This window comes from Ictalurus punctatus, chromosome 10 (genome assembly GCF_001660625.3).
Source record: "Ictalurus punctatus breed USDA103 chromosome 10, Coco_2.0, whole genome shotgun sequence".
NCBI lineage: Eukaryota > Metazoa > Chordata > Actinopteri > Siluriformes > Ictaluridae > Ictalurus > Ictalurus punctatus.
This window is the reverse complement of record NC_030425.2, coordinates 1,296,576-1,313,377: the sequence shown is the minus strand read 5'-3', so window position 1 is coordinate 1,313,377 and position 16,802 is coordinate 1,296,576. Positions and strand designations below refer to the sequence as shown.

Genomic DNA, 16,802 nt, shown 5'->3' with positions numbered 1-16,802 from the left:
CGGGGAAGCTAAAAAGACAGCTTTCGGGGATGAAATTGTTGTAAAGTCAGCATTAAGCATGCACACAGCTCTTAGACTAATAATAATAAAAAGAAACAAACAAACAAGAACCTTATTGCGAAAATGACTACGTAAAAGTCAGGTTAAATTATTTTATTTTTTTTAAACCAATGCTCGCTCGGACAAAAGAGCTTTACTTATGGTCGTTACGAAGCTCTGACACTGGAGACTCCTTCCAAAAATAAAGCGTTAATATAAAGCTTGCATGAAGAACCATTGTCTGAGCTGTGCTGCTGTTGTATTATTATTATTATTATTATTATTATTATTGTTATTAATAACCCTGATTACGCTGTTCATTTAAAAAACTAGCACGCGTGCTAACCTACTGTTAAAAAAAAAAAAAAGCCACCGAAGGCAAGCAGAATCGAGGGCACACAGCGTGAGCGATGCTAATTTCACGTCTGAGTGAGCATGTCTGAAATATTTATTAGGCTAATTTCTATTATGAATCATGGCACATCTCCTCCTACTGTAGGTCACATTCTGGAGGGCTCAATTAAAACACGATCATGCTGGAAAAGGGTCAAAGGGGCGTTATACACTTAAGGGTGGTTTAAAAATTTATGCACCATTTAAGTTTGAGTTGGAACTGCACCAGACACCAAACCTCTTTCTAGCTGATTTGAAGTTAGCTTCTGGATAAATTTCATTTTTACTTATAAGGAAAACACATTACCGAAATTTGACTTTCAACCAATGTTCATAAAAAGAATTCAGAATCTGTGATCTAAATAAAGAGGAATAAATAAATCAATGACGGGGTGTTGTGATGCCGTGAAGTTCATTATTATTATTATTATTATTATTATTATTATTATTATTATTATTATTATTATTATTGTTATTATTATTTTCCAATGACACGTCCCCAAAAAAGTGTTTATTATACCACAGCGATTTGCCATCAGTTACTGTTGTTTTTCCCCCTGTTTTAAATAAACAACAAAACATTGTACGTTTTATTCATTTATAGTTACAATTAAAGTTACAGTTGTGAAGTACTGACACTGGAGACTCCTTCCAGAAAAGCCAAATAAATGTATCCTAACAGAAAACTTCACTATATCAACAATTACACTCTGATTACGTAGACCATCCACCATACAAGTGCCAGTGTTATTTGGAAGGATGGAACAAGCACATGAATGAGCATATTGTGACCAATTAGAAAGAAGCAATCAGAGCCACCATGTCAACAAACTAGTCAACGATGTACATTTGTCCTTTTCTTGGAGAACTATAACGGATCGAAGCAGAAGAGAATGAAACGGCCATGCTTGTAATTGCACTGTTATTCTAACAATGCATTATACAGCTCCAGTAGGGCATCAAAATTAATGACCTGACAAATATGTTGCAATGATTTACGGGCTTTGTGACTAATGTAAAATAACCAAACCTCAGGGGTTTTGAACTGAAAACCTTGTTCCGAATCTCTCTCGCACACTAACATACACACCCGCTTTTCCATTTCCTTTTAGAGCGGGACGAGTGTGTTAGCAGTCAGAGCTCATGTGATGAGAACGCCATCTGCACGAACACCATCCACGGCCACCTGTGCACCTGTAAGCCGGGATTCATGGGTAATGGCACCATCTGCACAGGTAGAGCCCTCAATCTTTGCACACAGATATGCACGCAAACAGCAGCATCAGCTAGCTTGGGAGATGATGAGAATTGATTTTGATTTTGGCTTCTGCCTCTTTCCTTCCTGACCTCCGTTTCCCACGGCATCTCTTGCACTCCACGTTGATTGGAGGAGCCAATTCTGGTTCTTGTTAGTGCCGCAAAGCAATCGGTTCTCCTGGCCGCTGCTATTAGCTCAGGGAAAAGCTTTCTGTTTCTTTTAAGCCCTGGGGAGATTGCAGGTACTGTGTGTGTGTGTGTGTGTGTGTGTGTGTGTGTGTGTGTGTGTGTGTGTGTGTGTGTGTGTGTGTGTATGTGCGTGTGTGAGCGCGCTACATTCCAATATGCCCTTCACTGGTTTATTAGGTCAAGAGAAGTTTGTTAGATGAGCCCATGGAATAGCATGGAATTGTCTAGGTGCACAACGAGGAGGCGTTGTGATCTGATGCAGCTTCCTTTCTCGAAATAGCAAACAAACACAGTGACAGTTGATGTTGTTAAGTGCAATCTAGAGCAACAGTTTCAGGATTATAACATTCTGACTGTAGACTCTTGCAAATTAGATCTCCTGGTAGTTATCAGGTTGACGTAAGGAACGGTGCATGAATCTCAATCTCGCCTCCGTGCTCGCCTGGCGCTGCAACTTCCCACTAAAATCCATGAATTTATGTCAGCTAAGAGTGTGTTGGAAATCCACCAGGAAAACAAGTCGCTCTTGCTCTATTTGAGGTGGAGTGTAACAATGAGATGCTACGTAGCTATCGAGCATTGCTAGCAAGTAAGCTAATATTCGGTAAACGAGTACAGTACTAGCATTAAGGAGCCAAGGTGTCACGTCCTGAGACGTAAGGGAGTTGAATATGGAAGCAGGTGCAGGTAAAGGCATTTTATTAAAGGAGACAAAGGCAGACAAATCCAAATCAGTAATCCTAGTAATACTAGTTCATGCATTCGTCACTCTAGATTAGATTACTGTAATGCCATACTGTCTGGATGTTCCAGTAGGAATATAAATAAGCTCCAATTAGTCCAGAATGCAGCTGCTAGAGTCCTAACTAGAACCAGAAGATACGACCATATCACACCGATATTATCAATACTGCATTGGCTCCCAGTAAAATCTCGCATTAATTATAAAATACTTTTATTAACCTACAAAGCACTAAACGGTCTCGCGCCACAGTATCTAAACAACCTTTTTGTTTTCTATGATCCGCCACGCCTACTTAGGTCAAAAGATGCAGGCTATCTGACGGTACCTCGAATAGTGAAGGCTACAGCAGGGGGAAGAGCTTTCTCTTATAGAGCCCCACAGTTATGGAACAGTCTTCCTATTAGTGTTCGGGACTCAGACACAGTCTCAGTGTTTAAGTCTAAGCTTAAAACGTATTTGTTTACTCAAGCCTACCCTGACTAGATTCTGTTCTAATACTTCGCAGTCATAATTATCTTTTTTCTCCTCTCTCCTTTCGCCGAGCCCCACACGAATTTATGGAGATTCTAGAGATCCAGATCCTTTCTGCCTCTGGATGGAGCTCAAATCTTCTTTAATTCCAGACTGCTGGGACTACGGCTGCTCCTAACGCCATACAGACTTCATATAAATCCATAATGAACTTTTTCACACTAACTGTTGTTACCCAGATGAGGATGGGTTCCCTTCTGAGTCGGGTTCCTCTCAAGGTTTCTTCCTCTTAAAACATCTTAGGGAGTTTTTCCTTGCCACCGTCGCCACTCAGTGGCTTGCTCAGTTGGGATAAATTCACACCTTTAATATCTGTACACCGTGTTGATATTTCTGTAAAGCTGCTTTGAGACAATGTCTATTGTAAAAAGCGCTATACAAATAAAATTGAATTGAATTGAATTGAATTAATCCAAAGCGTGGTCCAAAAACATGCAAAAGGTCAGGCTGTAAATGGGGAAAAGCAGGAATCGAAGTCACGATCACTGGAAACGGGGTCAAAACATGAAACATGAAACTATGACTGGGAACTAGGAGCAGAAAACACCAGCGTGGTCTAAGTAAACTAATCTAACTTTAAGCTAACTAAATCTATCCAGGTACGTAACATTAACTATCAACAAATTTAACTATAATACTCCGCCAGGTGTAATGGGAAGCGAGAGGTATTTATCATGAACATAATCAGCGTTAAGCACTGACAGCTGAAAACAATGAAGGCACACCCTCGAACAACAACCAGTGACAAAACAGGGAAGAGACAGAACAGAAACAAAACAAAAGCAGGTGTCCGCAGTAAACAATGTCACAGTTATCAACGTACGGAGAGCATGCGCTCGTGCACACGCGCACCCTCCAGCACTCAAAGCGCGCGGCAGGCTGCAGCTCTGTCTAAAAGGGAGATCGTGACACAAGTTAGATCAAATCAGGCTGAATATTATATTGTGCAGTGTACGTCAGTGGCAACGTTTACTTACAAGATAGCGAACTTAACCAAACATACTGTCGCTAGCAAGGCCTTAGCATTTAAGCCCGCAGCATTTGTTAAACTCGCTCCTTACCGAATGTACGCTGTACTTCCTACTGTACAAATCTTTTCGCAATTTTGTATCATTTCGTCACCTGTTCCCCCCCCCCCCGCATACCTTAAGTATAAGCGTATCTTGCTTTCTAACGACCGAGCGGGACGTAAACGACAAGTCCAGACTAACAGGAAGCCGAAGAGAGTTATTGCAGAAGGAAACGTATGAATTTTCGTGAATTGTTGGGTGTGATTATATGGAAGTGCTCGCCCTCTGCTGTGTGTAGACACGTGTAGTTCTGAGGAACAGGATGTGATGGTGGGTTAAGGAAGAAACAATGCAATTTTCTCAGCGTGTCGTGCCATGGGATTGGGAGCCAGACTACTGTAATTACCCCTCTGTCTCCCTCTCTCTCCCTCTCTCTCTCTCTCTCTCTCTCCCTAGTCTCTAGTCTCTTTCTGAATAAGGCAGCTTGCAGTCCCTTATGTGTTCCTGAAAAGTGTTCATGATGTACTGATTCTAGTGCGGGATTATTAAGTCTTAACCCGAGTGAGACGTCCTGTTTTTCTGTTTTGTGAACAACACCTTGAATCAGATGTCTGAGATGTATTTTTTTTCTTTCTTTCTTTCTTCTGAGCAGTAGTCTGGAAAATGTGTAATCTTACTCATCTTTGTCCTGTGTTGTGTTATGTTCAAGGAATTTGCAACAGGATGGTTAACATTTTCTGGCCTAAATGTACGCCTTGCAAACAGAGTGTACCCCCTAAGAGTGTCTCGTGGTGGTGTAGCAGCTTCAGGGTCCTGGGATTTGATCCTGAGCTGGGGTTTCTGTCTGTGCATGCTCTTCCGCAGAGTTCTCCAGTTTCCTCCCACCTACCAGAAACATGCCGATAGTTTTATAGGAATGTGTGTGCAAGGTGCGCAGTATTCCCAGGATTGGCTCCAGATCTCGCCTATAATCCGTTAGGCTAAAGAAATACACGTTAAAATTTATACATCTTCCTAAGTGACTTCTTTTTATATAGTTACATATTCATGTTATGGCGTATCAGGTTAACTGAGAATGCACTCCTTGTACAAGAGGTTTCTTCTTACCGAAATACTTCTCACAATGAATCAGACGTACAGTACAGAAGCTCATAGATGCTTCCACCAAAAGGTCGATACTCTTAGTGTACTGATGCATTCTGGCGAATCAACAGGAAATGGATGAACAGGACAGAAAAATACCTTTTTGTGAGGCCTTGAAGGGTCCTAATTTTCTCTGCATTAACATATTGTCTAGTGTGGAGCAAAGGAGGCGTCTAAACTACAGGTCTGGTGTGAATTCTCGGTGTGAAAATGTTGATTGGTAGGCACTTGATGGGCCGTTGAAGTTTTTATTTTTCATTTTTATTTTAGAGATTTGTGCAGGGTGAGTGAAACGACCTAAACCTAAACCTAACCCTAAACCCAACCCTGGGGCAGTGGTGGCTCAGTGGTTAAAGGCTCTGGGTTACCGGTCAGAAGGTCAGGAGTTCAAGCTGCCAAGCTACCACTGTTGGGCCCGTGAGCAAGGTCCTTAACCCTCAATTGCTCAGTTGTATAAATGAGATAAATGCAAGTCGCTCTGGATAAGGGCTTCCACCAAATGCCGTAAATGTAATGTAATGTAACTCAGTGGCAAAATGTAACATGGTCTTCAAATTTTTGTTAACAGTTTTGTAAGCTTCCTTTTCGCTAATCATGGTGTATGAATGTGCCTGCAGACCTTCAGAGCTAGTTTGAGAGAGACTCTGAAGGTCAGCACTCATATATATGATATATATGAATCCCCTCTGTACTGGTGAGTGCTGACCTTCAGAGCCTCTCTCACACTCGCACTCTCTGTATGGCTCAAAAGGGACCACAGTTTACACCTCAAATATTAGTTTTTCCACAACGTTTCATCACAGTGTACTGACGTTTGCCTGCCTCTTTGCATCACCTGATTTATGTCCATATCACTGTTAGACAACTATAATAAACCAACTCTGGTTAGGATGCACATGTGATATTGGTGTTTACAAAGACAGTGGTTTTTACACACTGTTCATTGGTTCACGGATTTAAATCCGGAAGCCGTGGATTCTGACTGGGGGAAAAAAAAACAAAGCTTTCATAGATCCACGCTTCAGAGCGTGGATTTGAAGTCTGTGGGCCATGACTGGTTTCAATCCTTAATAAAGGTCCCGAGCCTTTCCAGCAGTGAAATCTCTCTCTCTCTTTCTCTCTCTCTCTGTGTGTGTGTGTGTGTGTGTGTGTGTGTGTGTGTGTGTGTGTGTGTGTGTGTGTGTGTGTGTGTGTGTGTGTGTGTGTGTGTGTGTGTGTGTGTGTGTGTGTGTGTGTGTGTATACATCTTATAAATACTTAAAGTGCTTACACATCCTGTCTATGTTTGTTCATTCATTCGTATAATAAAATCCCATTAAGCAACAATAAGCGTAAAAACATGACAAAGTTAATCAGTTTGAATTAAAATGGTTCATACATGATTTTAGGACAGAAAAGTTTGCTACTTCTGCATTGTTGCAGTCTCATGCTCTCCTGATCGGTGTAGCTTTTTAAACTAGCTGGTTTTTCTGCTTTCTGTGAGCATTTTACTCACAGAGAGAGAGAGAGCGAGAGAGAGAGAGAGAGAGCGAGAGAGAGAGAGAGAGAGAGAGAGAGAGAGAGCGAGAGCGAGCGCGAGCTGGTGAGTAACTCAGTAGCATCAGCATCAGGCCATGAAACTATCATCCTGAAAGCAGAACAGCTCATTTCACAGCAGATCGATCATCTAAAACAGGAAGAGAAAGTGTGTGTGTGTGTGTGTGTGTGTGTGTGTGTGTGTGTTTAGCAACTGTAGTGACACACTCCTCCTGTCTTTATTCTCTATGGACTGAAGAGAGAGAGAACAGAAGTACATGAGAAACACAGAAACTGTCGTGTTCTTGTTTGATTTATGGACAAATCACCCATTTAGTGCTTCTCGGGAAGCTGTGTGTTCGTAATGATGATGCCAGTCTTACATTCCACATACTGTAATTTCCCTGAGGAGAAGTGTCTGTACTCTTGTTACTTTTGAGGATTTCGAAACATAATTAGCACTAACATGGGAATGACACAATGAGAAATGTATCTGACAGATTGTGTGTGTGTGTGTGTGTGTGTGTGTGTACGTGTGTGTGTCTGTGTGTGTGAAAGAGAGAGAGAGACTGACATTTGCGTTCATTTGAAGGAATTGTTGGAATTTCAGAAACCTAATGGCGTGCCATTACGACCACTCAGCTGTAAGTGCTCCCATGTGGATGTGTTGAATGAGTAAAAATCTGCCGCTCTGTGGATAATCATATTCACGCTGACTCGCTTATTGTGTCATACTACTCGCTATTACTATTCTTTTTTTTTTTCTTTTCAAAAGACCCAGTGGAATGGAAACCCCAACAATCCCATGAACACCAGAACTGTTTTGTCCGTACGCCATGTTAATCTCCACTCCACTTCCAGTTCACTCTGAATACTGAAGTACCCTGAACTGTGAAAACACATAGAATTGTTCTTGATTCTATCCAAATATTAATTTAGACATACAAACTGAAAGTCCCATAATTCATTGCAACAGCAAAGTAATGAGGCAAGTCAAGACCATATTCGGACTGGACTAGTTTTACAAGTATTTTACTTTCTATTCAATGACCAGAAGAAATTAAAAACAGGTCATGTATTGTATATACCATGCAAAAATTTTTTTTATAAAAAATCCATTATATCCTACAGGCTTTTTCATCTGTATAAAGACACTCCAGGAACTTTTCTTTTCTACAAAAGCAACCAAACCATCTTATATGACTAGCGCATCATTATGCGCATATCATCTGAAGACACAGATACAGAGATCGCTTATCTCTGAGGAATGGATGAGAATTACTTCGGACATCTTCCTTGCATGACTTTGGCCCTGCACGAACAGATATTATATTGTGTGACCACATTTCTCAGCTATGGCTGTTTTTTTCATTGCTGTTATTGTAGCTAAAGTGTGTATCTGGTTATGAATTGACTACAATCAGGTAAGAAAGCAGCTGTGAGCATGCAGCGATTGTAATTGTTGAGCGACATGCAATTTACAAAACAGAGTGACGCCACCCAGGAAATCCGTTATCTCTGACTTTAAATCAGATTTTAGACTGTCCTGTGTGTGTGTGTGTGTGTGTGTGTGTGTGTGTGTGTGTGTGTGTGTGTGCGCGTGTGCGCGTACACCCTTTCACCTGAGACTTTGCAAGTAATGACTTTACACACAAACACTCCCGAGACACCAGGGGTGCCTTCATCTTATTATGGAAGCACAGTGGTTTAGCCAATACAGTCAATTATATTGGTGTATAAGTGTGTGTGTGTGTGTGTGTGTGTGTGTGTGTGTGTGTGTGTGTTAATGTTCATTCTAACCTCATACTATTAACCATATCTACGTTTTTTTGTGCGTGCTTTTGAAAGCCACGTTTTTCATATCACTGTTGTTTTGCACTTTTGCCTCGTTGCATATGCGTTTATGGGAATTAACGCCAAACACTGGACACAGCTGGACGCCTTTTAGTGAAGTCATGTGTAAATGTTTGCAGAAAGCCAAACCAAACTAAACATTTCCACCAGAGTTATGATAATTTCTGAAAATGCTGATTTTCATCGTACTGGTGCGTGTATGTTGATGACTACCAATCACCTGAAAATTACCAGGTGTGTGCACGGCATGGCTGATTTGCATTTGGTGACACCCACAAAACTCCATAAAAGGTAAAGCTCAAACACACCCTTGGCCAGAAATTCCTCACGCCCTCCCTGATGTCGTGTTAGAAAAGCAGAAGTGGAACCGAATGGTCTGCAGTACACTAGGGAGTATACGAAGCATCGCAGCCTGAGACGTACCAGTTTAGTCACCTATCAATCATTATAAAGTGTTAAAACAAGATGTCATGGCAAATGGAATTGACTTATACACCACATGAGTCCATCTTCTTTTTATGCAGGAACATTCTTAATTAAATCAAGACTTTAAGACTTTTTTCTGTCTTAATTTATGGATCCATGTTTGCTCATTTTCATATTAAATATTCCTTTAATTAAAGCCATTAATATGTAACCACTGAGTTTCACAAAAGCTTCATTAAATGTGTGTGTGTGTGTGTGTGTGTGTGTGTGTGTGTGTGTGTGTGTGTGTGTGTAACTAAAAATGCACAAGTTATTTACACTTGTCAGCATAATCCTTATACAGTCAGAGGGGAAAGGATGTACACCCACCATCAGTTTCATCAATGTTTTCATTTATCAGGACCTAAAAAACAATTGTGTGGTTTTATAATAATCTCAGACAACAACAAAAAAAAAACACAACAAATTTCAATATGTAATAATTTTTTCCTCATAAAGTAAACCAACATTCAGAAATCAGGTGGGAAAAATTAAGTACACCCTATAATTCAATACCATGCAGAACCTCCTTCCGCAACAATAACTTGACGTAAAGGTCTTTTGTAGGAGTTTATCAGTCCCTCAAACCTCAGGGTAACCCTGTTCCCTGAGAAGGAAACGAGACATTGCATTTATCATAACAGTATGGGAAGCGCCCTTGCGCGCGTGACCGGTATGTGAAGCTTGCTGCATTACAAATTTGCTGCATTAACAAATCAGACTGTCCTCTATCTGTGTGCCAAATTTAGTAACTTTGACCCCTAATAATAATAATAATAATAATAATAATAATAATAATATCAGCAGCAGTAGCAAGTAGCAGAAAATTAAATTGTCGTTACAACAGTATTAATTATATAGTGTTACGTACTATCATAAATATGATTATGTATTAGTTAAATAATATGAATACTATTAATACTTCTACCAATAAATATGAAGTATTAATAGTTAGTTAATAATTATTTATAATTATAGTAAATGTTAGTAATGATCACAGCAATACTTGTAGCAATAGTGGTTGAAAAGGTCTTGTAGAATCTGCCAGAGATCCTCTGCTATGACATAATGCTCTCTCCTTTAGTTGTGTTGATATACCTATACCTAGTCTTTGCATACAATACACACCCTCTTCAATTACTACAGGACAAGAGCATGCTTAATAAACTGCTCTCTCTCCTGAGAATCAGTCGCAGCTGCTGAGGAGGATGGCCCCACATGACTAGCCTAAAGATTGCACTTACCAAAAACATTTTATAGCCAAGTCTCACCTGACCTTCAGTGGATAACGTCACAAAGCAAAGCAAAGCAAAGTCCATTAGATTCATTAATTCATCTTGGTCACCTCGGTGAATTCTTCTGAGGTCTTTATTTGGGGCCTGATTTCTTCTCTACTAATAAACTCCACACATGGTAATTAACATTGACCAAATTTAGCTTTAGGTCATGTTGTCGAATGTCTCACTGCAGCCTCCAACCAACACAGACTAACCTGGTTTTCTATCTCTGTGGTTTTCCTTTTCTAAATTTGAATTACAGCCAAAAAAATTCACATCAAGTTTATATGAAATTTACTTCATTTCTGGATCCTTAAAACCCTGTTAAATCCTGTTATAAACGGATTCAGCATTATATACATTTCAGCTACTGAATCTGACAGTGAGAATAACTTATTATTTTGTGCTGCCATCTGTATGAGAAGTTGTTTTGTGAGAAACTCCTCTGTCTTTTGTTTTCCTCTAATTCTGTTTTGCTTTTAGAGTTTCAGGCTGCTTATTATTTGGGATCACACACTACTCTACGATATGTGATTTCAAATGTTTCAGTTTCTAGAAGGATGAGGGATTGAATGGACATCACTGTAGACATCTGATGTAGTTAGCTAGAAGGGATTGTTCTAGTCTAATGCCGTTTCATTGACAGTACGGCCAGCTCCACATTTAATGGCAATGATGGATAAGTTTGCTTTAAGTTGACCTGTATGTTTAGGGATGCTTAAGCCATCATCCATGACCTCCAGTTTCATTCATCAATGTGGGGAAGATTAGAGAACACACACATTTGAAATAAGACAATAGTATGTTGACCTTCATAAATCAGTCAATGACTATAAAAATAGCTATGATTGGAGATTTGCAGAAGATTTTTGCCACCAAGTCTGGAGTACTGTACTGTATGGTACTGTATCTCTGATGAGTAGTGGGTTCTATGGTCAGAAGAGTCAAAAAACTATATTAAGGTATGTTTAGTATAAAATAAAAGGCTGGGTATTTAGAAAAGAACATAGGTTATGTTCCTTCATGTAAAGTAAAGTATGTTCCTCCATGTAAAGTATGTTGTGGGCCTGCTGTTCCTCAAAAGTTAGGTTAGGTCAGATGGCTCATGGACTCCATGAAGTACCAGAAGAAAATTTTCATTTTAAATGAAAATCTGGCTACCTCTGCCAAAAAGAAACAACTAGAACATGGTTGGATCTTCCAGCATGATGATGCTCCAAATCGTCTGGGTTACGCATGTAACCCTGTTCCCTGAGAAGGGAACGAAACATTGCGTTTAGTATAACAATATGGGGAGCACCCTCACGCGCAACCGGCATCTGAAGCTTGTGTAAAATCATGCCTCTACTTATAGGCCGGCCATGATCAGATGACGTGGCAATTAAGCGCGTCGCATGATATATAGATGGCATCTGTGAACCACGCCGCCAGGCTCCATTATCTGAAGCGAAGACGCAATTCACAGGCCTGCCCTGGTATGACAAAGATACGCAACGTCTCGTTCCCTTCTCAGGGAACAGGGTTACATGCGTAACCCAGACATTCCCTTTCAAAGTAAACTTCGACGTTGCATTTAGCATAACACTATGAGAATGAGAATACCCACTCCGACATACTGAGGGTACGGCCTGTTCAAAAAGACCCAAGCCCGAGGGTCACTGCAAGACACTCGAATCCGGGGTGGAATGAATATCCAGGCTGTAATAACGAATGAATGTGTGTGGCGTAGACCATCCTGCAGCAGCACACACATCCTGCAGGGATATCCCTTTGGACAAAGCCTTCGAGGAGGCGACTGCTCTAGTGGAATGAGCTCTTATGCCCAGACGCATGGCGAGACTGCACGCCTCGTAAGCCATAGAGATTGCTTCCAGTATCCAAATAGAGATGCGCTGCTTTGACACAGCATCACCTCTACTGTTGCCGCCAAAGCTGACCAGCAGCTGCTCCAACTTACGCCACTGGCCAGAGCGGTGGATGTAAGTACAGAGAGCCCTTACTGGACACAGCAGGTGCATTCTCTCTTGTTCTGGTGTGAGGAACAGAGGAGGGCAGAAAGCCTGCAACACCACAGGCTGGGCAGTAGATGTAGGCACTTTAGGAATATAATCCGGCCTGGGATACAGGAATACCTTGGCTAATCTAGCGGCAATGTCAAGGCAGGCAGGGGCAACAGAGAGAGCTTGTAGATCTCCCACTTGCTTGAGAGATGTCAGGGTCAGCAGAAGAACTACCTTTAGAGTCAGAAGCTTCTCAGAGGCTGACTCTAAGGGCACAAATATGGGCCCTGAAAGACCTTCCAAGACCTTCCACGCACGGCCTGCAGATGGACCTCAGCTGCCTGACACCACGCATAAACCTCAAAGTTATAGGATGTTGCCCCACAGAGGCTCCATCAACAGGGGCATGGCTGGCCAAAATGGTGGCCACGTAAACCCTGATTGTACAAGGAGCCAACCCTGCTAAGAAACATTCTTGTAAGAACTCCAGGATTGTAGCTATTGCGCAGTTCACTGGGTGTAGCTGAGGTTCCTCACACCACAAGACAAAAGGCCGCCAGTCGAGCGCATACAGTTACTTGTGGATGGTGTTTTAGTGTTTAACAGGATCTATGAGCTGGTGCCCCTCAGGGGCCAGACCCACAGTTTCCATAGTTCTGGCCGAGGATGATAGATCAGCCCTCTGGCTTGAGACAGTAGATCCCTGCAGATGGGAATCTCCCAAGGAGTACCGTTGAACAGAGAAATTATGTCCGAGAACCATATTTGAGCCAGCCAATAAGGTGCTACTAGCAGCACCCCAGCCCATGAGGGACACGTCTGTCATTACGTCTTGCGGTAAGGAGATGCCCCTAGATTGTGACCCGAGGCTAGAAACTGCGGACACCTCCAAATACTCAGAGCACGTAGGCATCGCCTGTGACACTGATTACTCTCAGATGTTTCATCCGTGGATGAAACCCCCGACTTTTCATCCACAACTGAAATGGTCTCGTGCAATAGGCCCAAGGGTATGACATTGGCTGCTGCTGCCATAAGACCCAACAGTCTCTCATAGAGACTGGAGGGGATGCCCAGACCTAGCTTTATCTTGCTCAAAGTTGATAGGATCGATCCTATGCATGTTGGGGATAGAAACGCCCTCATCGTAGTAGAATCCCATATAACCCCTATAAAATTTGTCCTCTGCACTGGAAAAAGCATACTTTTCTTGAGGTTCAACCTGAGCCCCAAGCTCCTCATGTGGACGAGAACAACATCTTGATGTTGAACCGCCAGTTCCTTGGATCGTGCTAGAATTAACCAGTCGTCCAGGTAGTTTAGTACACGGAGTCAGCGAGGGTGCTTTGGATTTCCATAGGGGAAGGAGGAGTTGCGACGCAAGTTCCAGAGTCAGGCGGAGAGCCGGACCCGGAAGACAGAGCAAGAGATAGAGCAGCGCTCGTCTCCGGCTCCTCTTCCAAATCCATACGAGAACCCCACGACCTTAGCAGGCTGGTTGCCTCGGCAATGGCCGGCCCAGATCCACGAGGCTCTGAAACCGAACTCCCTTTGGACAAGAGAGCAAGCAGAGAGCGGAGCTGCCTAATTGTGAAATGTTCACAGTGCTGACAGACAGACCCCTCGAAGGGCTGCTGTTGCATGCTCTACGTCCAAACACTTCACACAGAAAACGTGTCCGTCTCCTCCCGTGATTCTTTCCCTCTCTTTTCTTTTCTTTTTTCTTTAAAAAAGGGATAGAAAAGTTTAGAGATTTTGAGAAAATATAGAGTAGAAATGAAGTGTCTTTTGTCACACAAACAACAGACATGCAGTATCGCTGAAGATAATAAGGCTGGCGGTGTGGTTCACAGGTGCCATATATATATCATGCTTAATTGCCACATCATCTGATCATGGCAAGCCTATAAGTAGAGGCATGATTGTACACAAGCTTCAGATACCGGTCACCCACGCAAGGGCACTTCCCACACTGTTATGCTAAATGCAAAGTCGAAGTTCACTTTGAAAGGGAACTCTTCTTTACAACATTGCTTCAGTGCATTGATGTTTAAGGGCATTCACACTGCACTCTGAAGATCCCTCCACAGCATCTCAATGGTTTTGAGGTCTGGACTTTGATTTGGCCATACCTAAACCTTATTTTTTTCCCCAATCTTTAGCCATTCAGATGTTGATTTACTAGTGTGCTTGGGATAATTGTTCTGTTGCATGAATCAATTTCATTACAGCTTAAGCTGCTGGACAGATGGCCTCACGTTTGTCTCAAGAATTTTCTGGTATAAAGTGGAGTTCATTGCTGTCTCAATGTCTGCAAGTTTCCCAAATCCTCACCCCTCCAGCATTGTACTTGACAGTTAGTATGAGGTGTTCGTGGTTTGGTTTTCATCAAACATGGCACTGTGCATGATGACCAAACATCTCCACCTTGGTTTCATTAGTCCAAATGATATTGTTCAATAAATTTTGTGGTTTGTTCAGATGCAATTTTGCAATTCTAAGTTCAATTCAATTGAATTCAATTCAATTTTATTTGTATAGCGCTTTTTACAATAGACATTGTCTCAAAGCAGCTTTACAGAAATAGCAACATGGTATACAGATATTAAAGGTGTGAATTTATCCCAACTGAGCAAGCCACTGAGTGGCGACGGTGGCAAGGAAAAACTCCCTAAGATGTTTTAAGAGGAAGAAACCTTGAGAGGAACCCGACTCAGAAGGGAACCCGTCCTCATCTGGGTAACAACAGTTAGTGTGAAAAAGTTCATTATGGATTTATATGAAGTCTGTATGGCGTTAGGAGCAGCCGTAGTCCCAGCAGTCTGGAATTAGAGAAGATTTGAGCTCCATCCAGAGGCAGAAAGGATCTGGATCTCTAGTATCTCCATAAATTCGTGTGTGGCTTGGCGAAAGGAGAGAGGGAGAAAAAAGATTATTATGACTGCGAAGTATTAGAACAGAATCTAGTCAGGGTAGGCTTGAGTAAACAAATACGTTTTAAGCCTAGACTTAAACACTGAGACTGTGTCTGAGTCCCGAACACTAATAGGAAGACTGTTCCATAACTGTGGGGCTCTATAAGAGAAAGCTCTTCCCCCTGCTGTAGCCTTCACTATTCGAGGTACCGTCAAATAGCCTGCATCTTTTGATCTAAGTAGGCGTGGCGGATCATATAAAACCAAAAGGTCTCTTAGAAACTGTGGCGCGAGACCGTTTAGTGCTTTATAGGTTAATAAAAGTATTTTATAGTTTATGCGAGATTTTACTGGGAGCCAATGCAGTATTGATAATATCGGTGTGATATGGTCATATCTTCTAGTTCTAGTTAGGACTCTAGCAGCTGCATTCTGGACTAACTGGAGCTTATTTATATTCCTACTGGAACATCCAGACAGTAAGGCATTACAGTAATCTAATCTAGAGGTGACGAATGCATGAACTAGTATTTCCGCATCATGCAGTGACAATATGTTTCTTATTTTAGAAATATTTCTGAGATGAAAGAAGGCTATCCTAGTAATATTATCTACATGAGCATCAAATGATAGGCTGGAGTCAATAATCACTCCAAGGTCTTTAACTGCTGTACATGATGAAACAGAAAGACCATCCAGAGTAACCATGTGATCAGAAAGAATACTTCTAGCTACACGTGGGCCTAATAAAAGTATTTCTGTTTTATCAGAATTAAGTAGAAGGAAGTTAATTAACATCCCACGTCTAATATCCTTTACACAATCCTCAACTTTACTAAGCTTCTGTCTGTCCTCTGGCTTCGCTGAAACATACAAATGTGTATCATCAGCATAACAGTGGAAGCTAATTCCATGTTTACGAATAATTTGACCTAGGGGTAGCATATATAAAGTAAAGAGCAGTGGGCCTAAAACAGAACCCTGTGGAACTCCAAAAGTAACCTCAGTACGCATGGAGAAACCACCATTTACATCTACGAACTGATAACGATCGGTCAGATAAGACCTGAGCCAGGAGAGGACTGTTCCCTTAATACCAACAACATTTTCTAATCTATCAAGGAGAATAGTGTGATCTATAGTATCAAAAGCTGCACTAAGGTCGAGTAACACAAGCAGCGAGACACAACCCTGATCGTAAGTCAGTAGAAGGTCATTTACTACTTTAACTAACGCTGTCTCTGTGCTATGATGAGGTCTAAATGCTGACTGATACATTTCATGAATGTTATTCCTATCTAAGTACGAGCATAACTGCTTTGCTACAACCTTTTCTAAAATCTTAGAGATGAAGGGGTTTTTTAATCAAGGGTTTAATAACTGCTAATTTAAGTGATTTAGGTACATAGCCACTGCTTAGGGAAGAATTGATTATATTTAGAAGTGGTTCAATTACTCCTGGACAAATC

General features: G+C 41.5%; 1 protein-coding gene across 1 annotated transcript in view; it reads left to right on the top strand.

Annotated features, from left to right (window-relative positions):
• LOC108270557 (protein kinase C-binding protein NELL1) overlaps positions 1-16,802 on the top strand; it is a 211,458-nt gene that overhangs the window by 149,781 nt on the left and 44,875 nt on the right. Inside the window, exon 14 of the mRNA XM_017477381.3 lies at positions 1,545-1,667. Within this exon, the coding sequence (XP_017332870.1) occupies positions 1,545-1,667 (123 nt within the window). The remainder of the gene's footprint in view (positions 1-1,544; positions 1,668-16,802) is intronic.